General features: G+C 39.7%; 2 protein-coding genes across 2 annotated transcripts; one reads left to right on the forward strand and one right to left on the reverse strand.

Moving 5' to 3' along the window:
• Positions 1–1,258: 1,258 nt before the first annotated feature.
• On the forward strand, positions 1,259–22,626 carry Frmd5 (FERM domain containing). The gene is made up of 12 exons (XM_089727456.1): positions 1,259–1,729; positions 1,813–1,917; positions 1,995–2,037; positions 2,156–2,332; positions 2,617–2,717; positions 3,027–3,167; positions 3,305–3,457; positions 12,667–12,755; positions 13,375–13,510; positions 15,090–15,171; positions 16,570–16,683; positions 19,948–22,626. Exons 1-12 carry the CDS (start codon positions 1,646–1,648, stop codon positions 20,286–20,288), a joined length of 1,566 nt encoding a protein of 521 aa, XP_089583582.1. The 5' UTR covers positions 1,259–1,645; the 3' UTR covers positions 20,289–22,626.
• fray (oxidative stress responsive kinase frayed) lies at positions 22,618–24,732 on the reverse strand. Its single transcript, XM_028174194.2, has one exon. The coding sequence runs from the start codon at positions 24,730–24,732 to the stop codon at positions 23,260–23,262; it is 1,473 nt and encodes a 490-aa protein (XP_028029995.2). The 3' UTR covers positions 22,618–23,259.
• Position 24,733: the final 1 nt, after the last annotated feature.

The raw sequence follows: 24,733 nt of genomic DNA on the forward strand, positions 1-24,733 counted from the left end.
ACGTGGTATTTTAACATTCAATGGGTTGTGACATTCCAAATGCAATCTTTTTACCTATAAATTTATTTTATTATTTATGTACTGCAAATTTATTCGATTTTCTGTTTTTCGTGTATTGAACTATACAAATCTTACTAAAAATCTGATTGAAACATTTTTGAGGTTTCTTCATAAAACTGGGGAAGCTCCTCTTTTCTTGTAACATTAATATTATTTAATTGGCACGGAAATGACGCACCATCGCTGCGAAACGTTCGGAAATGATCATAGCATTTTCTGATTAGCCCATTACAGAAAATAATCAATATTGAAAAGATCTAACGGAGACTTAAGATGCCAATCGTTTGAATGAAATTTATTGTTCATGTACTTATTTATTTGGTCACTTAAAATAAATGTTGCAAATAGACTAATAATATGTATAAATATTAAAGTAATATTATTTGAGAATTCACACTTCATTTAAAATCAAATTAGGAAAATAAATTCTTAACAGTAAATGAAAACTATAATGTATTTTTATTTTTGTTCAATCAACACCTATGAGGTAGAGAGAATATCAATCTATAATACATAAAGCAGCTATAGAATGACCATATGCTGAAAAACTATCTACGTAAACGGTCGTCCTGGTTGTGGTTTAGCAGAGAAACTCACGCTTCACCAAATTTTCAGTAGGTGTAGTAGTTGACAGAATTTCACATCCAAATTGTAGTTTTTAATGGCTACTCTTCCTGTAAAAGTAAAGGCATGGCTGCTTCGCAGCATAAAAAGCTTCGTTATTTTTACTTTTTAAGTTCAGTCGCGAGCTTCCGATAACGCCCTGAACCATTATTGACCATTACCAAAATAACTCCTACACAGGCATAAGGGCACTGCTTGCCGATGCAGCCCCACTAAAATACCCTAAATTGGATTTTAATTTTGTCGTATATTTCCATACTTTTATGAGATTTATCTTTTTTAAAGTCATTTTTTACAGGCCAGTATATTATTAAATTTGACAAAAAGTTTTATGCTTTTGCGATTTCATAGATTTTTTCACCCTACTTTATACTTAAACTTACTATATATAAGATAATGTTTAATTAATAAAATATTAAGTTAGACCTTACTTCAATGAGGAGTTTCTCATTTTTTTCGTATTCATAATAAATTTTTTAACAACTACATACATAATTGGATTCCAATCGTTTGTACATACTCAATCCTAAGTTCACAAATTTTTCATCATTTTTATTACTGACATCAGACATTTTAGTCTGTGAATGACAGTGACGGAACAGCCGAACAGCACAACCGCTCCGTAAAATTTACATCCGAGTTTTTAATACTGTATCGTACCTACACTAGTTTTGTGTCAGTTTGCTTGTTTCCAATAATAGTTCGTTAGTTAGGTATACTCTACGGGTAGAAATTGAACCTCACTATAGGTGGTATCACAGATTATTTACTAATATGGGATTTCTACTCTCCAATTTTATTATTCTCACCGAAACAAACCAAAAGTGAATCGAATCGAAATGCGAAATAAAAGAGAAAATAAAATCGAAATTGAATGTAACTCACGTTATATTTAGGGTTTAAAAGTTTCACAACTCCTAAATAAACTAAGCTAGTGTGTTATAAACAAAAAAAGTGAAAAATGTTTAAAAGCCGTGGAGATATTGTTTATAAATGCACTGTGCGACTTTTAGAGGATACTGAAATTTTAGAATGTGAATTTCATGTAAGTAATGTTCATATAATTCTATCTTACAATTGTTTCATTTATTTGTTTTTCGATTAACTGAGAATTAATTGATATTTCAGCCTAGTTTTAAGGGTAAGTCTCTGCTAGAACATGTGTGTCAACAATTGAATCTCACAGAGTCTGACTACTTTGGTTTAAGATATGTAGACGCAAGTGGACAGAGAGTAAGTTTCCAACATATTAACCTCATAAGACCGGAACCAAAAATTGGGAATGCTCATAGATTTTTTTTCGCTTTCAGCACTGGCTACACATGGCTAAACTCATCCTGAAACAAGTCAAAGGTATTCATTATTTTAGATATAATATATACAATAAATAATAATAATAAACAGCTTGCAATAGTATAAACTTATTATAAACTATTAAGATAACTTTTCAGGCATTCTATTTCATTTTCAGATGCTTCGCCTATATTGTTCAGTTTTCGAGTGAAGTTCTATCCACCTAATCCTTTACTACTAAAGGAAGATGTGACTAGATTCCAAATATATTTGCAATTGAAGCGGGATCTACTTCATGGCAGGTTGTACTGTACAGCCAATGAAGCTGCCATGCTTGGAGCTCTCATCATTCAGAGTATGCTAGAGTATAAATATTTTAAAATAATTATTTTCTTCTTCATAGTCTTTTATTGATAAAAGCATTTGTTTTATTTTATTCTGGTTGTGGTGATATTGTTTTTATCTCAGTGTAATAATAATAAATAATAATAATAAATAATAATAACTGGTGGTAGGGTATATTGTGAGCGTACAGACAGACACAATACATGCATCTACTGGTGCAGGTCATTAAAAAAGTATAATACAAAAATTATAACAATACTGAAATATAATAATATTGAAACAAAAATATTCCAGTTGAATTGGGAGACTATGATTCAACTATCCACATTGGTAATTATGTGAGCGAAATGAGATTGTTATTGAGACAAACAGATGCAATTGAAGGTAGGATACAGGTATGTGAATTAATAAAACTTTTAAATTTGCTATTTTACAAATTTTATGGAAATAATTGATGTAAAGGATCACTTTAGCTCAGTGGGCATGATTGGTTGTTATGTTAGGGGAAACTATGTACACTGCTAAGTTGAGGACTTATAGCTAGCTTATTCTACTTAGCTCTAATTCTTTGATTTGTCCTGTCCAGTGACCCTCCATCACTGCCAAGTATAAAACTTGGCAGTGATGGTGGGTCACTGACTTGCTATATGTCACCCTTGTTGTTTTCATTATTTATTTATATTTAAATTAGATTTCTTTTCTAGGAACTACATAGGGAACCATTGGAAGGCACACCCATTGGTGGTGGAGGAGTTAAGGGTATGTCAACTGAAGAAGCCGAAAGAACATTCCTAAAGATTGCTTGTCAACTTGATACTTATGGAGTGGACCCGCATCCAGTTAAGGTAACTTATCTCATATTTTTTTTCCTTCAAATATAACTTAGAATCTTGCTAGTCAAAGTGTTTGAAGTTCTGCAAATATGAGACATGTGCAAATTAATTAAATATATTAATTATTATAATAATTCTATTTGCTTTAGGATCACAGAGGAAACCAGTTATATTTAGGTATCAACCACAGTGGCATATTAACATTTCAAGGCAGTAGGAAAACAAATCACTTCAAATGGTCAGAAGTTCACAAGATCAACTTTGAGGGGAGAATGTTTATTGTTCACTTGAATTACCCAGAGGTAAGAGTTTGGCTAAATTGATATCTTGAATTCAACAATATTAATAATAGGGTTTTGTGGCAGATTTATAAGTGAAATGAGCATAATTTTTTTCTTTGTGCCAGTTTTACTACAGTAAATGCAGCCACCCACTTTGAGACATGAGTTCTAAATTTCAGTTTTAAAATACAACAGCTGCCCTACCCTTCAAATAGAAACGCGTTACTGCTTCACTGCAGAAATAGGTAGCGTGGTGGAACCTACCATACGGGCTCACAAGACGTCCTACCGCCAGTATTTACGCAAACTATATTTTTTTTGCGGGTTCCATTTTAATTGCATTCTTCATCATTCATCCTTCCTTCACTATGGAAGCTACTCCTGAACATTTATTGAGTAGATATTTCATTAGAAAAATTGGCATCTGTCTGCGGCATTCGAACAACGACATCCGGTAGGACCTCTTGTGAGTCCGCGCGGGTGGGTACCACCACCCCGTCTATTTCTGCCGTGAAGCAGTAATGCGTTTCGGTTTGAAGGGTGGGGCAGCCGTTGTAACTATACTTGAGAGCTTAGAACTTATATCTCAAGGTGGGTGGCGCATTTACGTTGTAGATGTCTATGGGCTCCAGTGACCACTTAACACCAGGTGGGCTGTGAGCTCGTCCACCCAACTAAGCAATAAAAAAAAAACTATCGCATCGCTCGATACGAACGCACCAGGCGTCTTATCTCGCAAGCTTCAACGACTTCAAATGTGTGTACAGGAACTATTTCCGAAGGCGATTAGAAAATAAGGATGTGCCTTAACATAGACGGATAATTATAATCATTTATTGAGAGTAAAGCATGGATACTTTGTTGTTTGTGGCCGTGACCATCATAAAAACACAAGATATTTGACAGATGCCTGAATCTCTTCAATGATAGATTCGTTACGGCTAGAGAGAAAAGATACAATTTAGGAAGTGTGAGAGTGAGAAAATAGACAGCGTCTCACGAGCCCCTTGACCGTTGAGAGAGGGAAAGGACAAAGCAAGATAGTTCGTTTCTCGATCGTTTATTTTATATACATCATTCCCTATTACAAGAGAAATTTGATTGTAGAATGAAAAATGAAGAAAACCACAATACCACACACAGAAGTTTCACTTCTTTCACGTGCACAAAGTTGCACGCACCCCATTTTTAAGATTAACTTGCATAATTATGAACAAGTTCCGAACCGTTGTGGTTCGGACCGTCGCCTATTGCGTAATTACACTCGTTCGGTTGATGATCTTCTCTTTGTCATTAACCTTCCAAATGTTGATTACTTTGGTAGACAGATGAGCAATGTAAGGGACAATTTAGTAAATTCAAATTTCGTTTAGCATCAAAAGTGAAGTGGATGTGCGCGTCCTAGGTCGTACGATGCAATAAAAATTAAAACAGGTATATACCCCTTTATTCGAGTTCTGTTGAAAGTTTATTTCTGGTTTAACGGTAGGCAGCGGTTTGGTTCTGCTCCTGGCATTGCTGACGTCCATAGCGACGGTAACCACTCACCATATGCTCGTCTGTCTACAGTGGCGATATACATGTATATCAGTGGCAAAAAAAATAGATATTTATGTATAATATTATATAATATTATACATAATATTTTATAGAGATTAGTGGAGGCTTTACAAGGAAACTTTTATTTGTAGTATTTCTCAACTTTGTGTCACTTTAATTAATTTAAAAATAATATTAAACTTTAATTAGTATATTATTATGTCTTAGCAAAAAGTTAAAAGCGCGTATAAGAAATTGTAACATGTTATTTGTGGTGACGGTCACCACTATTAGCATGTATCTGTCCTTCGATTTCGCGATTCAACTTTTCCTGTATCCCAGGATGCTTCCAAACAAGTTAAAATAAGATCGAATGTTATTCATACAGTACTTATTAACAATGCAATTAATTATGAAATATCACTACTGGTATTCAAAGAAAAACAATGCGTGACATTATATTGTGTGTGTTTTAATTAGATTTAGTTAATGGAAAGGTCAGCGCTAACAGCCTGGCCACGGGACATTCGCCGATACGAATATTCGCGCGGTGCGAACGGCGAAGCGTCTAGCGACTAAAATAAGAGCATAGAAATGTACCTAACAAGCCACGCGCACCGGCGACCGGCGAAGCGACCGGCGGAATGTACCGAGCGAATCGCGCGGGCGACTTACGATGTGGCGGGCGAGCAAAACAAATGCATGAATAAGGACGGCGCAAGCCACGGAGTCGAGCGGTAGTCGCGGCGAATAGTGCAGTGATTAAATGAGTTTAGTTGTTTTCGCCGCGAAAAATGAACGCCGAAATTTTTATATTTTATATTTTTTATTAATTTTTTTTTTTATATTTTTAAACTCGTCGTGGCCGAACGGATAAGACGTCCGGTGTTGAGCGATGCACCGGTAGTCGAATATCAGGCGGGTACCAATTTTTGTAATGAAATACGTACTCAACAAATTTTAATGTTCACGATTGATTTCCACGGTGAAGGAATAACATCGTGTAATAAAAATGAAACCCTCAAAATTATAATTTGCGTAATTACTGGGGGTAGGACCTCTTGTGAGTCCGCGCGGGTGGGTACCACCACCCTGCCTGTTTCTGCCGTGAAGTAGTAATGCGTTTCGGTTTGAAGGGTGGGGCAGCCATTGTAACTATACTTGAGACCTTAGAACTTATATCTCAAGGTGGGTGGCGCATTTACGTTGTGGATATCTATGGGCTTCAGTAACCACTTAACACAAGGTGGACTGTGAGCTCATCCACCCATCTAAGCAATAAAAAAAAATTAGCTGAAATACTAGCTAGACCAGCTATTTGGAAGTCTAGCCACCCAAAGTATTTCTCGTACTTCTTGTGGAATTCTCCATCTATAGGTATACTCCGATTCTTATTCAAATCATGTACTTCACAATCTTTTCCAAATAATAGGTCCTGAACCAAAAAACTATTAATTTGTAAGCAATATCGATATAGACAATTCGCTGTCGGACTTCCTTACTAGTCGCGGCGGCGAACGTGAGTACCCGTGGCCTGCAAACGGTGCTGCGCGAATGGTCGCCTCGTCCACCGCTTCGCTGTTCGCACCGCCGATCCCCGTGGCTAGGCCGTAACGTGTGCGATGTTAAGGTCATCTAAAACGATTTAAAGGTACCTAATTAAAAATTTCAAGTTCTGACAAAAATATGTCAGTAATTTCTACATAGTATTTTTTTTCAAACCTAAATTACAGATTTAAAAACGAACATTAATATTCATGAAATCATGGTCAGATCTTTTAAGTATCGAAAAAAATCTCTATAATTTTCCCAAAAATAAATTAAAAACAACTTTATATTATTACATCAAACTTATTATATCCGTAGTTCCACACGTGTATCATTTTAGAATTGGCGGGAATTATTTTGGGGATATACTCGTATATTATTTTTAAATTTAAAAAACCATTTGGGGAATTTTTGGTGCCAGGTTTTACAGTTGGCCCGGTGGCTTTTCTAGTTTCACTACAATAGGTTAGAGTGCACGGGGTCAGCTGGGGGGGGGGGGGATTTGCTAAGTACTGTTCGAGTGTCTCCGAAGAGACTTAACAGCTCAAGGGTAGCTGCTTTGCGAATGCATGTACCATCGGATTCGAATCGCGAACCGCTGTGAAAATCCGGCAAGAAAATATATATCAGTATATTTGTGGGTTAGATTGCCGGAGTCCGACATAAACCGGTCCGTTACCCCCCTCGACCGGGTATCCGTAAATGGATTCCGCAGCGTTAAAAAAAAAAAGGTTGCGCATCGAAATATTCAGTGGTAGTTACTTACCCCTGTAAGATTAAAGATTAGCTTACGCCAGAGTTTCAAGGCCGACTTAGTCACCACTTCCAAGTGTCCGGACTGACGATTTTATAGACATCCATAGACAGTATTAGATAGCACTGGACACGGGTCAATCGGAGTAGAGATTAGGAGTATCCTCATTGCAATGAAATTAGATAATAAACAATATGTAGTAAATAGTAATTTACATTACAATATGTTTCGCAACGAAATCCTTATCTACTTGTACTTGTGAAATAACGCATGAATATTGCAACATGTTTCCCAACATTAATTAATGTAAGGAAATTTGTTATTATGACGTAGAATATAATCTTATCTAATTTTCGATTTGGTAGATAGATAGATGGTCTAGCGATCGAATAAGTTCTGGAATCTACGAATATAGCTGATAATGCTTTATTGCAGACCGAAGTAATTTTTAAAATAATATAATGTATTGTTTGATTTATTTTGAAATATACAAAGTAAAGAAATTTTTCATTTCAACAACCAGGTAATGTTGCTCGGTAGACCGACGATTTAAATGTTATTCGGAACTTAAATTATGCAAAGTTATTTTAAAAATGTAACATTTTTTTTCCTACTTATTCTAATAACCTTGAGGGATTATACTAGATTCTCCGAGCAAGTAGATGAGCTCACGGGGCTCTAATCTGACGACTTTGCTAACACTAGCCCTAGCAGTGCTTCGCAGAATCTACTACCGGATCGAAAATGCGACCCACTGAGAAGATCTGGCGAGAAACTCAATGGGCTAAATGTAGGCGTGATTCAGGCATCTGTCATTTATGTGTTGTATGATGGCTACCGCCACAGCGCTTGAGTGTAGTGGGTGCTGTCATTATGTGTATTTTAGACGCGAAACAGCGATCGGTGTCTTTTGAAGAGCCAACAGCTGTTATACAATAAAGTCGAGACTAGGCCTCTCTCTGTATGTGATAATCCACATCTTGATATCCATAAACTTTTGTAACCACTTAATGGTGGACTGCGCTCACATTTAGAGCAATCCTTTTTTTTACATTATAAAAGTGCAAGTGTGTTTATTTGTTTGTCCTCTTTTCATGTCGTAACGGAGCAAGGGATTATTATATTTTTTTTTTGGAGTTTATTGGAGTTTACTCCTTTAGAATCGATTTACATATATAGGCCCGGGGTATGAAAATTATGGGGACCAAAATCGTACTAGCATGTCACACGAAATGCGTTATGCGCATTTCGTGTGACATGCTAGTACATGCGCCGGCAGTCCGCCACAAAGCCTCGTACTGATCGCGCGTTTCTCTCATTATTGTATTTTCATATATTTGTTAGTCGTTTGTTTTGTGTCTCGTTAATTTGTTAATAATCTGTAGTGTATCGTGTTGTCGTAATATAGAACTATTTCTCGTATTGTTTCGTTTAATTTTTTATATCCAGTAAACTCCAGTCGTGCGTCGGAGCGGACACACACACTTTTTTTTTTTTTTTTTTCCTTGAGCCTTGAGAGGCTATTTCAGCTTCACCCTAACGTATGTAGGTGAGCTCACGGGGCTCAAACCGGAGAGTTGTTAACACTGACCCTAGCAAGAGCAGTGCTTCGCAGAATCTACCACCGGATCGGAAACGCGACCCACTGAGACGATCAGGCGAGAAACTCAGTGGGCTGTGTCTAGGGGTTAATTCGCTCGTCGAGCCCTTCGTCGCAAGCGGACGGGTTCGACGAGGATGGTGACCGGTGCTTGTGGTGCCTAAAAGCACTGTTAATCGATCGGGAGGATCCGTAATGACGTGCTTTGGGCGACGTCGACTGTTTACCATTCGGTCTACAGGATCGGGTATGTAGTTTCCAGCGGCCACGACAAGAGGGTTCTCATGTCGTGCCGCCTTCTCGAAATGGCGCAATGATGCCGACTGTAGATACTTACTGACAGAGTCGAGCTCCAGGTCATCGTGAAGATCCACGTTCCTCAGGAACCATGGTGCTCCGACGGCTATCCTGCAGAATCGGGATTGAATAACCTGAAGGGGCTTCAAGTTGGTGCGGGCTGCGTGAGCGAACACTACGCTTGCAGACGTCATAACGGGGCGTATGCAAGTTTTGTAGAGAGTTACCTTATTACGGAGGGACAGTTTGCTTCGCTTGCAAACCATAGGGTAGAGACGTCCTAATATGAAGGCGGCACGGTCGCGTACCGTTTTAATATGGGGACGGAATGTCATCCCTCTGTCGAGGGTGACGCCTAGGTATTTGACCTGCGAGGCCCACGGTATGGGCTGGCCAAAGAGAATGACGGTGCTAACGGCGGAGGTGTTTGCGCGCCTATTAGGGAGTGGGATGCTCGAAGTGGTATTCGGAGGGCGACCCCTTTTGAAGAGCACCGCTGTGCTTTTCGTGGGGTTGATGTCGATGCGCCACTTCCAGAACCACTGTCCCATGGTGGCTACTGCGATCTGGAGTCCCCGATGCAGCAACGACATCTTCCTACACGAGTAGTAGATAGCCGTGTCATCGGCGAAGAGCGCTAGATGGGTCTCCGGAGACCGGGGTATATCATTGATATACAAACTAAATAATAACGGGGAGAGCGCGGAGCCTTGCGGGACTCCGGCAGTCAGATGACGGGGGCGAGAGCGAGTTCCCTCTACTCGATATCGAAACAAACGGTTCGACAAGAAGTCTCGTATGATGAGCACGAGTCTGTCTGGCACTCCCATGTTGTACAGTTTGTAGATCAAACCGTTGTGCCAGACTTTGTCGAACGCCTGATTTTTTGTGGTATATTATGTGGTATGTGGTATAATAGTATTAAGTTAGGAGCGCGACATAGGCTACCTTTAATCCCGATTAAACATCTCATTCCGACGGGAAACTACACTGATACTATTCCTTGACCACGCGAGTGTAGTCGCGGATTCTATTCTATCAGCCCAAAAATGCCCACGGCTGGACATAGGCCTCCCCCAAGCCTCGCCACAAAAATCGGTCCTGCGCTGTCTGCATCCAGCGGATTCCCGCGAACCTCAATAGGTCGTCGGTCCATTTTGTGGGAGGCCTACCCATAACAACTAGTATTTAATAAAGATGATGTCATTTCCTTAATGCCACGATATTGCGCAAGGATATCAATGGATAGTGTTATGATCACTTTGCTCAGCTGAGTCATGTTAAGTCAACGTTAAACGCTCGTATCACATTAACGTTATTGTGTATGTTTGATCTGTGATTTCTCGGGTTGTTTGAAATTATTTTTAATGTTGTAGCGTCTTCTACTAATTAAAAATTCTTTTAAGGCTTAATCTCGCTTTCACTATTTTCTTTACTGCGAGTCCGTGCCCACGAAAACTTGAAACGTCAAAAATAATGTAATACGAAAATCAATAACGTAGTAGTAGTAAGAGAGTAAATCGTAAAAGTTATTTTAATTACATTTTTAAAGTATCAACAAATTGTTTATAATTCCATTAAAATTATTGAAGAAATTTAGATTATTATCCTACAGGAATTCAAATTACGACAGGTTACCTTTATTAAAGGACTTCGGATCCCTCTGTATTTTGTACCGTATGTTCCATGGGGAGTGCTCTGAAAAATTGTTCGAGATGATACCGGCATCTCGTTTTTACCATCGCACCGCCCGCCACCGGAGTAGAGTTCATCCATACTACCTGGAGCCACTGCGGTCATCCACAGTGCGTTTCCAGAGGTCTTTTTTGCCACGTACCATCCGGCTATGGAATGAGCTCCTCCCCTCCACGGTGTTTCCCGAGCGCTATGACATGTCCTTCTTCAAACGAGGCTTGTGGAGAGTATTAAGCGGTAGGCAGCGGCTTGGCTCTGCCCCTGGCATTGCTGAAGTCCATGGGCGACGGTAACCACTCACCATCAGGTGGGCCGTATGCTCGTCTGCCTACAAGGGCAATAAAAAAAAAAAATAAAAAGAAAAAGCTGATTTCATTAAAAATCTATTACGTTTTAAAAGAAAGCAACTAGAATTAATAAAGCGTAAATATGCTGTTAAGAGCTTAAAACTAAATATTATGATCATAAACTTTCAATATATCCTCGTAGTTTGCTTTCATCTTTTATGATGTTAATTTGTTTCGTTTATTCGCTACGCATTGTTTGGATAGTTGAAACAATAAAGTACCTATAACTCATGAGCGTCTGAAAAAAAAAACGAATAACTCATATTTTGAAATATTGCGGCTGGACCGATTTTGACGGGACTTTCACTGATAGATAGCTGATGATATAACTTAGGCTACTTTTTTTTAGACTAGCTTCGCCCCGCGGCGTCAATCGCGGTACGAAAATAACCGCGGATAAAATCGCGGGTCTCAGCTAGTATTGAATATGTACATATAAAAATTTCAGCAGTGTTTGATACGTGTCCTAATTTTCATGTAAATTGGACGTCTTGACGTTGACTAGATCAGACCTAGACGATGAGGCTCTTCAAGCACCTCTCACCGTCCTCCTCGAACTTGTCCATTACGCCGAAGATTTTTTTTTAATTGCTTAGATGGATGGACGAGCCCACCTGGTGTTAAGTGGTTACTGGAGCCCATAGACATCTACAACGTAAATGCGCCACCCACCTCGAGATATAAGTTCTAAGGTCTCAGTATAGTTACAACGGCTACCCCACCCTTCGAACCGAAACGCATTACTGCTTCACGGCGGAAATAGGCGGGGTGGTGGTACCTACCCGTGCGGACTCACAAGAGGTCCTACCACGAGTGAAAGTCACTAACTACCGCCTAAGAGTTCGAACTAACCCCTAGATACAACCCACTGAGTTTCTCGCCATCTATTCTCAGTGGGTCGCGATTTCGATCCGGTAGTAGAGTCTGCTAAGCAGGGCTAGTGTTAGTAAATTCTTTCAGATTGAGTCCGTGAGCTCACCTACCCGTTTGCGCATAGCTGGAATAACCCTTTGGGAAGAAAAAATAAGTTGATGTATATTAAGTTGAATTATGCCGTTACATACATAGTTAAAGGTCATACTAATAAAAGTGTCTTAAAAAAAAAGACATAACTGGCGGTGAGGCGAAATGTGAGCTCGTACAAGTGTCGTACTTCTAGAGAGAGAGAGAGAGAGAGAGAGAGGAGTGAGTGTTTAGATCACGGCTGATAGAAAAGTATGGAAGAGAAAAAATAGCTGTGCCGACCCCATATAGTGGGTTAAGGTGGAGAAAAAGAAGATTAGCATCAAGAATACGATGTTTTTAATCGAACTTCAATTGGTAAACATCTATATTTAAATAGCTGAAGAGGTTATTTTTGTTAACATATTTTTTCCAAATTTTAAATGGTTCTCCTGTAAAGTTGCAAAAATATCGCTTAAAGCTTTCACCCCTCGTAATGATGTTTCAGAAAAAACACACGGTCGGCTTCAAGTGTCCGAGCGGGGCGGCTTGTCGTCACGTCTGGTGCTGTGCCATAGAGCAGATGCTGTTCTTCACGTGAGTACCTACCTACACTTTGAATGTTGTCTTTAACGTGCCTTACAAATAATGATATATGTGCACAATCCTTAGACTACGTTAAATAATCGTGAATATTTTTTTTGCTTTCGAACGACTTAAATGAGTATTTTTATTTTTTATTTAATCACTGGGAGATTCGTTTTGGTATTAGTCACGAGTGAATTTAAAAATGTAATAATTTGGCTCTGCGTTTGGTCTACAATCGGCTTAGTCATATTTAGCATAGGACGATCCTATCCCAAGTATTAATAGAATATTTTTTATAATAACTATTTACGAACAGATGAGTTCACTGACTATTTTACTGTAAGTGATGAGTAGATACATAGACATCGTAAATGCCACCATCCTTCTTGAGGTCTGAGTCTCTGAGATTGCTCGGTATAACGGCATCACTGCTTCGCGGCAGATATGCGTAAGGTGGTGGTACTTACCCGTGCGGGCTCACAAGACCCCCCACCACCGGTAAAACATAGGTTTTATTACAATATTCCCTCCATTTTACTCGCATAGAACACGTTTTAAAATGTTTGTCTGTATTTAGAAACGTCATGTTAAAGATTGGTGTGGTAATGGTAATGGTGTGGTAATACAGTTTGTCGTCATCGTCGGAAGCGTGCGTGTACTCTGGCGGGGGACTGTTCTCGTGGGGAACGAAATTCAAGTACGTGGGGCGGACAGAGAGGGAGATCCTTGAGAGGGACGGCCTCCTGGCACCGAGGGAGCCTCAGGTACAAACAAACAGATTTTGAAGTCAAATTTCAAGGTTCCATATCTAGCAAACTTCGTGTGCAACTCTTTCTCTCTATGTTGTTAAACTTTATATTTTTTTTCTTCACAATGCAATGACACGGTATTAACTGTTTAAAAGTGTAAGTATTCTTGTATTGTCAATAATCACTGTGATGATATAAATAAATAAAAATAACTTAAAAATCTATAACATTATCAGAGTAGCAAGTTATAAGAACGCATGTGTGTGGCGTTGAAGTGAAACTTTCAGAAGTGTTCTATCTCATTCTAAAAATGAGAGGCAAAATCATATAACTGTACATATATGTTTGTTTCTTTTTAGTATAATAAAATAGTGAATTTGAGATACATGGAATTAAAAAGAAAAAAAAAATTATTATGTACTAGCTGACCCGGCAGACTTCGTAATGCCTCAATCTATAAATAAAAGAGCTAAACTTCGGTATAAAATAAACTTAAAAAAAAACAAAATTATTATTTTTATTTTATTCTGAGCATTTTCATATTTCTCTACCTTTTAAACCTTCTCTGGACTTCCACGAATAATTCAAGACCAAAATTAGCCAAATCGGTTCAGCCGTTCTCGAGTTTTAGCGAGACTAACGAACAGCAATTCATTTTTATATATATATAGATAAATTCCAGTCTGTACTTTACAAAAACGAACATACCAATGGTCCTACTCTGGAATATAATATAATTAAAAATATATTTACAGAGACACTCTATAGCAACCCAGTTTCAGAGCACTTAGTAATTTTTCTTAAAATTAAATAGATAAAAAAAAAATTCGATGCATCATTTACCTAACATATTTGTCAAAATGACTATTATTTAAGGGTATCTTAAGAAGATTCCATTGATTTAAATGCTTTTTTAGTATTCTGAAAAATCTGTTTATACTTTAATTGGATAATATGTATTGTTTGGGCGAGTCGTCGGGTTCCAGTGGTATCACTGAAAAAAAGGGCCCGGAAGAGGGCAGACAGGTATGTCTGCTCTTAAGATTCAACCCAGTCTTCAGTCTGCCTGTGATTATGATTTGCAGCACCGTCCAAATATCGGGAACTTAGTAAAATAAAAGTCCTTGTAAATACCCGTTAAAAGTTTTCATAATATCGGGAGGATTTAAAACTATATACACATATACCATTGTGGGGAGGCTTAAACAACGAAAGGAACGATCTTCCACCGAGCGGGTGATATTGCTCGGTAGTCCGACGGTCTGAATGTGTTTTTTTTTGTTATTTATTTCTTAGATGGGTGGACGAGTTCACAGGCCACCTGGTGTTAAGTGGTTACTAGAGCCTATAGACATTTACAACGGCTGCCCCACTGTTCAAACCGAAACGCATTACTGCTTCACGGCAGTAATAGGCAGGGCGGTGATAATATGTACCCACGCGGACTCACAAGAGGTCCTACCACCAGTGAATGTTGTTGTTCGAAACTTGTATATACCTACGCAAGCTTGTCTTGAAAATGTCGTAAGCGAGATTCAGGCATCTGTTAAATATCTTGCGTTGTATAATGGCTACCCGCCACACCGTATTCCAGGAAGAAGGCTCCAGTGCTGGAGGAAAGAGGAAAGCTTCGAGCGTACCGGCGACTCCGTCCACGCCGATGACCGGGGACTTTGGTGAGTTTATTACATGCGCATGTGACACCCGGGGGACCGGCGAACTCATTGGGGTCGTCGGATGTGAAACTGTAAATCTGTAACTGTAGGTTGAGGAAGTCTGAAAATTTGCCGTCCTACTTCTCACATCATATTTTCCTCTAACGGCTTTCGGCTTGCCAAACGTTCCTTTAACTTGCAAAGCTTTGGGCACCTAATCTTAAAACGCACGTAGAGATTTCTTTGTTGGTTCTGAAAACAAAATTAACTATTAGTCGTGTTTATATATTTCATCATATGGGGTTAAAATTAACGACGATCCCGCCATGCACTTTTACATAGTGAAGCATATAAATCAATGAACTGTGTTTAAGATAAATTATAAATTATAAAGACATATTTTTAATGTAGTGACTTAAATTTGACAAAAAAAGCAATTTTATTTTATTGCTTAGGTTGTTGGAACGAGCTGACGGCCCACCTAGTGTTAAGTGGTTACCGGAGTAAATGCTGCCATCCACCAAGGTGGATGAGACATGAGTTTTAAGGTCTCGGTTCAATACAACAGCTGCCCCACCCTTCAAACCGAAACGCGTTACTGCTTAACGACAGAAATAGGCGGGGTGGTGGTACCTACCCGTGCAGACTCACAAGACGTCCTACCGCCAGTAATTATGCAAATTATAATTTTGCGGGTTTGGTTTTTATAACACGATGTTATTTATTCCTTCAACGTGGAAGTCAATCGTGAACATTTGTTAACATTAACACCGGTGCATCGCTACATACGAATGCACCGGACGTCTTATCCTTTAGGCAACGACGGTTTCAAAAAAATTATAGTATTAATTTGATTAATATGCCTTCTGACTGCTTGTTTGCGATTATGTCCATACAGAAGAGAGCCGTTCGGATTGTCGATAATCCCATTCTCACGGATCGTTTGGAACCTCTGGGTCTGCGGAGGGACTTCGGTTCCATCTGTATTTTGTATCGCATGTTCCATGGGGAGTGCTCTGAGGAATTGTTCGAGATGATACCAACGTCTCTTTTTTACCATTGCACCGCCCGCCACCGGAGTAGAGTTCATCCGTACTACCTGGAGCCACTACTGTCATCCACAGTGCGTTTCCAGATATCTTTTTTGCCACGTATCATCCGGCTATGGAATGAGCTCCCCTCCGCGGTGTTTCCCGGGCGCTATGACATGTCATTCTTCAAACGAGGCTTGTGGAGAGTATTAAGCGGTAGGCAGCGGCTTTGCTTTGCCCCTGCCATTGCTGAAGTCCATGGGCGATGGTAACCACTCACCATCAGGTGGGCCGTATGCTCGTCTGCCTACAAAGGCAATAAAAAAAAATGTAATTCGTGTTCACCTGGGCAGTGGTAGTAAGAGTCTCGCATGTTGCATGTTCCCAGGGTACAGCAGTCTGCCGCGCTCGACGCACAGTGCGCCGCTAGAAGAGAGCGGGGACGGCGCCGCGCACCTCGCGCTGGCGTGCTGCGAGCGCGCGCCCGCCGACAAGCCCGCCGGTCGGTACCCGCTCTTACCCTTAAGTACCCGACTAATTTTTTTTCCGTACCTATGCTGATAGCCTTGAGAGGCTATTTCAGCTTGACGTGTGGGTGAGCTCACGGTGCTCAAACCGGAGTGTAACACTAACCCTAGCAAGAGCAGTGCTTCGCAGAATCTACCACCGGATCGGAAACGCGACCCACTGAGAAGATCCGGAGAGAAACTCAGTGGGCTGTGTCTATCCATGGGTTAATTCATTCAGCCTTTCGTCTCAAGCGACGGGTTCGGCGAGGACGGTGACCGGTGCTTGTGGTACCTAAAAGCACCGTTAATGGATCGGGAGGATCCGTAATGACGTGTTTAGGGCAAGACGGCTTAAGCGAAGCAGTTGCTCCTATTGAGTACCGCAGGGACCACTCCACGAAACTTTACTGGTGGTAGGACCTCTTGAGAGTGCGCGGGTAGGTACCACCACCATGCTTATTTCTGCCGTGAAGCAGTAATGCGTTTCGATTTGAAGGGTGTGGCAGCCGTTGTGACTATACTGAAACCTTAGAACTTATACCTCAAGGTGGGTGGCGCATTTACGTTGTAGATGTCTATGGGCTCCAGTAACCACTTAACACCAGGTGGGCTGTGAGCTCGTCCAACTATATCAGCAATAAAGGAAAAGTGTAACGATGCTTTCCTTGAGTGATCAACAGCGATGTTTGAGGAGAAGTCCTCCGGTGCCGATGTGAAACGTGGCTGTCCACAAGGTGGATCGACGAGCCCTTGGAGGTCAAAGGGGTCTACTGGACACGGGCGTCATAGGGCTTGTTCTGCATCTTATTCGTGGCTTTAGATAGTCTTTCTCTAAAAAGATGGAACAGAAATTAAATAATCTTATTTTTATTATCTTCGTAGTTATTACCGTTTCTTTGTGTCATCACGTGTGGGGACTGTCTAAAGCCTTCTTATAATACCCCACTACCTACTATATTAAAAAAAATACAGAATAAAAATAACGTTATCTTCAACTCATTATGAACGAACCGCACTAGAATGTTGATAAAAAAAAACTACAAAAACACATTTGACCACAATCTGATATCGATGCATTATTTTGCAGTTATTTTACGTCATTCATGTTTGTACGAGGGCTGCACTAAAAGTATCGGGAATGGAATATTTCCACTGTTCCTGTCATATTAAAATCTTTTTAATTGAAAACTCCTTGGTTTTAAAAATAGAATACCATTTATTTATTTAAAAAAAGATTCTCGGTCTTGTCACGAGGTTTTGTCAAACTTGTTTAGTCGTTGAGAAAATGGAATTGACTCGAGAAAATTCAAGAGCGATGATTTATTATGACTTTCAAAGTGGTTTAACACAAAAAACAGTGTGTTGACCGGATGATTTCTGCATTTGGTGATGATTCCCCATCCAAAACCACAATTTATCGCTGGTTTGCTGAGTTTCAACGTGGACGTGTCAAGCTCAGTGATGATCCCCGTCAAGGTCGTCCAAAAACTGCAGTCACCCAAGAAAACGTTGATGCTATGCGTAAGCTGATTGAGGAAGATCGACATGTGACATACCGCGAAATTCAGGCAACTGTAGACATTGGCATGAGTCAAATACAAATAATCTTGCATGAACAATTAGGTGTAAAAAAGTTGTTTTCCCGATGGATACCGCATTCGCTCTGTGACGAGCAAAAAGCGGCTCGCGTTACTTGGTGCGTCAGAACTTTTGAAAGATTCCACGCAGGATCCTCAAATGCTGTATACAACATTGTATCAGGTGACGAATCCTGGATATACGCGTACGAACCCGAAACAAAAAACCAGTCACGAGTTTGGGTGTTCGAAAATGAGTTAAAGCCAACAAAAATTGTTCGTTCACGGAGTGTTGCAAACAAAATGGTGGCCACGTTTGTCTCCAAAACCGGCCATGTTACGACTATTCCTCTTGAGGGACAAAGAACGGTTAATGCAGAATGGTATGCTAGCATTTGTTTGCCACAGGTCGTTTCTGAACTCCGTAAAGAGAACTGCAACCGCCGCATCATCCTCCATCACGACAATGCGAGTTCTCACACCGCGCACAGAACAAAAGAGTTTTTAGAGCAAGAAAACATAGAATTATTAGACCATCCGCCGTACAGCCCCGACCTAAGCCTTAATGATTTCTATACTTTCCCTAAACTAAAGAATAAATTGCGTGGACAGAGATTTTCATCACCTGAAGGAGCTGTGGACGCCTACAAAACGGCCATTTTGGAGACCCCAACTTCCGAATGGAATGGTTGCTTCAATGATTGGTTCCATCGTATGGAAAAATGTGTCAAATTTCTCGGAGAATACTTCGAAAAGCAATAAATACATTTTTAAATAGTAATGTTGCGTCACTTCGTTAATTCCTGAAATTTTCAGTGCCGCCTAGGTACTGGTGATAGCTTATTTTTTAATGGCGTCCCGACGAAACCCCTCATCTCTTTCTCGTAGCTTAGGTTCCAGGGATCATTATTACTGCTTACGATCCGACTCTAAAATGAACATCGTCTCTTGAAGTTTATATGTGCTTTTTAAAACTAAGTTTAAACGTGTCTTCACTTGTAGGTAGGGCTCGACTGTGCCCCTAACATAGGTGATGTCCATTAGCCGATCCATTAGTTTGTTTGCCTTATATGGCAATAAAAAAATTAACTCGGGTGTATATACTGATTGACTGTTCAGAAAGTTAAATTAACAAATGATTATTATAATATAGTTGTATGATACTAAGTTCTGTAATGCTGACATCTTTTGTTTGTCACACGTAACAGAGAGAAATGCTATTTCGAAATGTTTATAAAATGATTTAGTCCGATGAGTATTATTAAGTTCTAAAGAGTTCGTTGATGTATATTTGAGGCCGTCAGCACAAAAGTGGCCTATCTTACATTTTTTCATATTCGTGGTTCTACTATATTGCAATTTATTTAAAAAAAAAAATTTTGATGCAAAACCGGCCTATCCCTAGTTTCGCCCATAGATAACAGATGGCTTTGTCAACATTATTTTTGCGCGTTTTGTTTTTGCCTATGTTTTGTATTATAATCATACATATTCATGTGAACATTGAAGGTACTTACTTGGGATAAGGTACTTACTGTTAGGGTTCCGTATATACTTTTGTGTTTTTGAAAGAAGTCAGATAGACATTGCCTCTATTTATTGTGTTAACATTGATACTGTATAAATGATTGAATACATAGTCGTACATAATGTTAAACGATTTGTTCTCTGTGTGCGCAGTATGTCCGTCCGAGTACGGGATGCGGGACTCGTTCGAGCACTCGTCGTCCGAGTCCGGCGTGACGTCACAGACGGGTCCGTCTCAGGGCGAGGAGTGGAGCCGGCCGCCCACCGCGGCGCCCCCGCCCCCCGCCCCGCGTCCCTTCAGCCTCGTGCGCGCCTTCGTGCCGTCGTTCCTGTTCGTGTGGCTGTCGCTCGGGATGTTCGCGCTCCTACTGTTCGAGACGGACGTGAGTTTCCTGCGCGCCGTCAAGCACAAGCCGGAAATGGTGGCGCTGCGCCGGTACTACTACGCGCCCCTCAAGGAATACGTCAAGAGAAAGGTCGTTGAACTGTTTTAATATCATAATAATATGATATGTCGCAAGCGTCGAATCCTCAGTAGAACTTAACGTGAACCGCGTTGTGCCGTTTAAAGATTAACCCGACGAAATTAAAGTGTCAAATTTTGGGACACGTTTATATTTAGAATTTAGTAGTTTTTAAATGATGTTATTATACAGTTTTAAAAAAAAACGTTATAAAGTTTCATCTTTTAAAATACTCACATTCCCTTTTTCAGTATTAACTTTTCATTCTTACTGTGTTTTTTTCTATTTCTTCGATAATGACGAATCTCTTTTTTTATATTTTAAAATGAAATATTAATAAAAACAAGTCATTTAGATTATTTTAGATATTAAGTCACGCCTATATACGCTTTTAACAGTACAATTTATTGGTAAGCTTAGCACATTATAGCACAATGGATTTGTATATTTCTCGTTCCTAATGTAAAGCATTTAGAAAAGAGTAAATAATGTGTAGTAATTAATCTATAATTTATCTGACAATTAAAAAGTTAAGTAACTTTTCTTTTATCTGTGCCTTCATATTTGTGCAATCTCAAATTAATTTATTTACAAAATTAGGCTATTTAAAGAGATAAGAACATTTAGCATTTAATAATTGTTGCTTGTTAAATATATTTTTTGCTATACTTATTTATTTTTGTTAATTTATGGTGATGGTTTATATTTATTCCAAAGAACAAAAGACAACCAAAAATGTTCGAATTGAATCTCTAAATGTTGTAATTTTTTATAACATTCCACGATAATTAATGTTTGGTCTTCCATTCAGAAGGTATCTTGAAAATATGCACCATTACGCACAATGCAAAATATAGTGTTATTGCAGAGCACAAGTTATTTTAAATTTTATGAATTATAACGTTGTTCTTACTAGTCAAATAATGAGCTTAATTTATAAGAATTTTTAAAGTTGTTCAATAATTTATTTGGTTATACAATTATAATGTGGGTCAGAGTGGAATTTCGAGTAATCAGATTAAACATTTCAAAAAAAGGATATTTGTTGATTAATTGATTGATCAATGTTTTAATGAAAAAACTATCTCAAGTCTGTCTTTGTTGGCTCTAAATATTTTAATTTCATCAGAACATAACTCTATCCTTTGTTGATGCAATAAAGCCTGTTTTTTTCACGCTGTCTTTCCACATTGGCTGTGCTATAATTTTATAGAAAATAAAGGATTCATTTTTAAACCTTTGAAATATATTTTTATTGTATTTGAATGTACTTTGGAAAATGTTCATGCCTTACTAGATTTTTAGATATTAGAATATTTTCTCCTCCCTAGTCAATGTTACATTTTACAAAGTATATCCAAGAGTAAGCTATAAGTAACGAAAAGCAATTTGTATGTTTTTTAGTTTTAAACATTATTTTTTACTGATGTAAGTCTATTTCAGAATGTTTAATCATGTATGTATATTAGAATTTAAATAAGGAAACTGCTAGAAATTGTCGATTATTTTTATTATTTTACTTACTTTTTACCCTTAATGATATAATGTTCATGCAGTACATACTTAATACCGAATACTTAACCTAGCAAAGGGTGTTATTTTGAAGATGGATAAAAATTTAATATTGATCTTCGATTTTTTTACTTACAATATTATTAAAATAATATATTTCCAACAAATTTTAAGTTCTAAAATTTCCTAGTGTAATTATTCACAGTGAAATGTCTAAGAGTCAAATTACTTGGACTTTTTCTTTCAATATTTTATAAGAAAAATAATATTTTCTTAAACATGACTTATTCACGTTTGAATTTCGGTTGTTTGAAGTAAAAGTATTTTTTAATTTGTTATAAATCATATCTCATAGCGCTTGTTAGTTAACGCAAGAACTAGCGGATAAATAAAAAAATCTAAAGAAAATGTCAATTAAGCTGATCTAGAATATTGTACAAAGCTACTGATATTTCAACTTCGCTGCGAAGTAGAGTAAAAAGAGAGAAAAAACGTTTTGTAGCATAGAGATACGAATGTTAGCTAATAATAATGATGAGAGTATAATTTTTCTTTGTGGACCAACCCGCGTCGCTATTACAGAAATGCAAATGAAACAGTAAGTTATTTTTGTACCGCCATCGCTTAAAGTCCATAGTTCAATGTAGTCCTAAGAATACAAAGTAAAGTTAGATTATTGTGAAGATTATTTATTTATAAATTATCAGACCTATGTATGATGCCAAATACAATAAATTTGTAATCGTTCAGAAATTATGTACGTCAACAGTTTCGAGTCAAATATTCGTAGTGGAAAGGTAGTTTTAGTCAAATGTGGACAAAAATATTGTTTCAATAAAACATTCAGCCGATAAAATCATGTTTTATTTTATTATTAAAATACTTCCAAAATAAGCAACAAACAAAATATAACAATGTAAAATACCGTCTTATAGTGCAATAGAAACTGAAATTTTAAATTCAAAGCCGTAGCGACTGTACGGCCAATGTTTATTCATCGTGTACAAGAAACATACTCATATGGCACTAACGTTACATAGGATACATTATGTCGCTTTTTACCACCAATGATAATACAGGATAGCGCAAGTTTAAGCTCCTTTTCACTCCACACGGCCACAATGTCCCCGTGCCTTGTACGATGATGGGGCGGCGTTAGTTCAAATGAAAAATGACCGTGTTTAGATGACAAAAGTACTTATGCGCCGTAAGACTTTCTCACATTACACAAGATCTTATCCAGCTAAACTATAAAATAATAAACTTTACAAAATAAAATTATGAGCAAAACAATACAATCGAATACAATGTTCAATAACGAAGCGACTAAAATCGACAGAATACTATCACAAATTTTTACAAATTCAGATTCACTCCCACACGACCCAAACGGATCGCGAAACTCGCATCTCATTCGATCGAACTACGTTACATTAAAGAGCTAATGGGATCCGTCGCGGAGGGTCGTCAGGTTGCAGCGCGGCGGCGCTTAGTCCACTACAGAGATCTGCGCGAACCCGAGCAGCGTGCTTTCGTCGGAGGGCGCGGCCGGGTCCGCAGAGTCCAGCCGGAAGGTGAGCGAGCGCGGCGGGGGCGCCGAGCCGGGGAACAGGCGCGCGTCCACCAGCCGCTGGAGGTGTCGGGCGATGCACGCGGCGTCCCGCGCCTCCACCAGCCCCGCACCCACCAGCTCCGTGGCGATGCCGTCGGCGGAATCCTTGCCGGCCGAGAATTCGAACCGGATGTCGTTCAGCTCGCGCTTAGAATTACGCATGCGCAATACGAGGTCGATCTGTGGAGCCTCGCCACCAGTGAGCGAACCGATCGTGAAACCAGCGCGACCTTCGCCAAGCTCCTCACCCTCGGAGTCGGAGGAGTCTGCACGTGCGAGGGTGTTCATGGGTCGGTCCCTGGCGGCGTCATCATCCTCGTCCTCTTCGTCGTCGCTCTCCCACACCCACTCCCCGGTCTCCATGCGATGCAGACGACCGGAGGCTCCAGGTTGTCGCTTGCTGGCCTTGTTCACGCGCGTCTCCATGCTCGGGCCGTTTGAGACGAGCGTCTGCACGAGATACTTTCGATCCTTTGCTTTCTTGAAAAACGAGTGCTTGAGCAGTTCAGGCGCCGAAGGTCGTTTCGTTGGATCTTTCTGGAGACACTCCGATATCATTTTCCTGAAAGTCTTACCGTACGCTTTGTACTGATCTTTTTCCTCGGCGCCGGTGTCGAGTGTTGGCGGGTCATTCTGCAACGTGAGCATGAGTACCTTCATCGGTGGGTACTTGTGGTACGGGGCGGTGCCGGTGGCCATCTCGATCGCGGTGATGCCGAACGACCATATATCCGCTTTGAAGTCATAACCGTGATTTTGTTCCATGACCTCGGGAGCCATCCAACAAGGCGTCCCGACGAATGTATGTCGCACCTTCTGTCTGGACAAGTCTCGGCCGGTCGCGAGCCACGCAGACACACCGAAGTCGGCGATCTGGACGGTTCCATCATCACCGAGGAGGATATTTCCTGCTTTAATATCCCTGTGAATTTGCCCGTTCTGATGAAAGTATTCTAATCCCTTAAGCACCTCCTTGAGAACCGTGGCGATGGTCGCTTCATCAAACACTCCATGTTTACAATTGGAGATCCTCATCTTATGTTTGATGATGTCAAGAAGACTTCCTCCTTCGAGAAGTCTCAGAACGAGCCACAGTTCTTCTTTGACCACAAAGCTGGTGTAATAGGTGACGACATTTTCGTGGTTGCAGCTTGACATGGCCTGAATCTCTTTGAGCAGTTCATCCATGGAGGTGTTCCATTTCTCGAGGTTGATTCGCTTGATGGCGCACTTCTCTCCCCGCGGGCGGCAGAAGGCGGCGTGCACGACGGCCGTGGCTCCGACCCCGATCACTTCCATCAGTTCATAATCATCCTGGCTGTTAGGCCACGAGTTACCGGAGGTAGCCATC

The sequence above is a fragment of the Bombyx mandarina genome, chromosome 05, assembly GCF_030267445.1.
Source record: "Bombyx mandarina strain Sakado chromosome 05, ASM3026744v2".
NCBI lineage: Eukaryota > Metazoa > Arthropoda > Insecta > Lepidoptera > Bombycidae > Bombyx > Bombyx mandarina.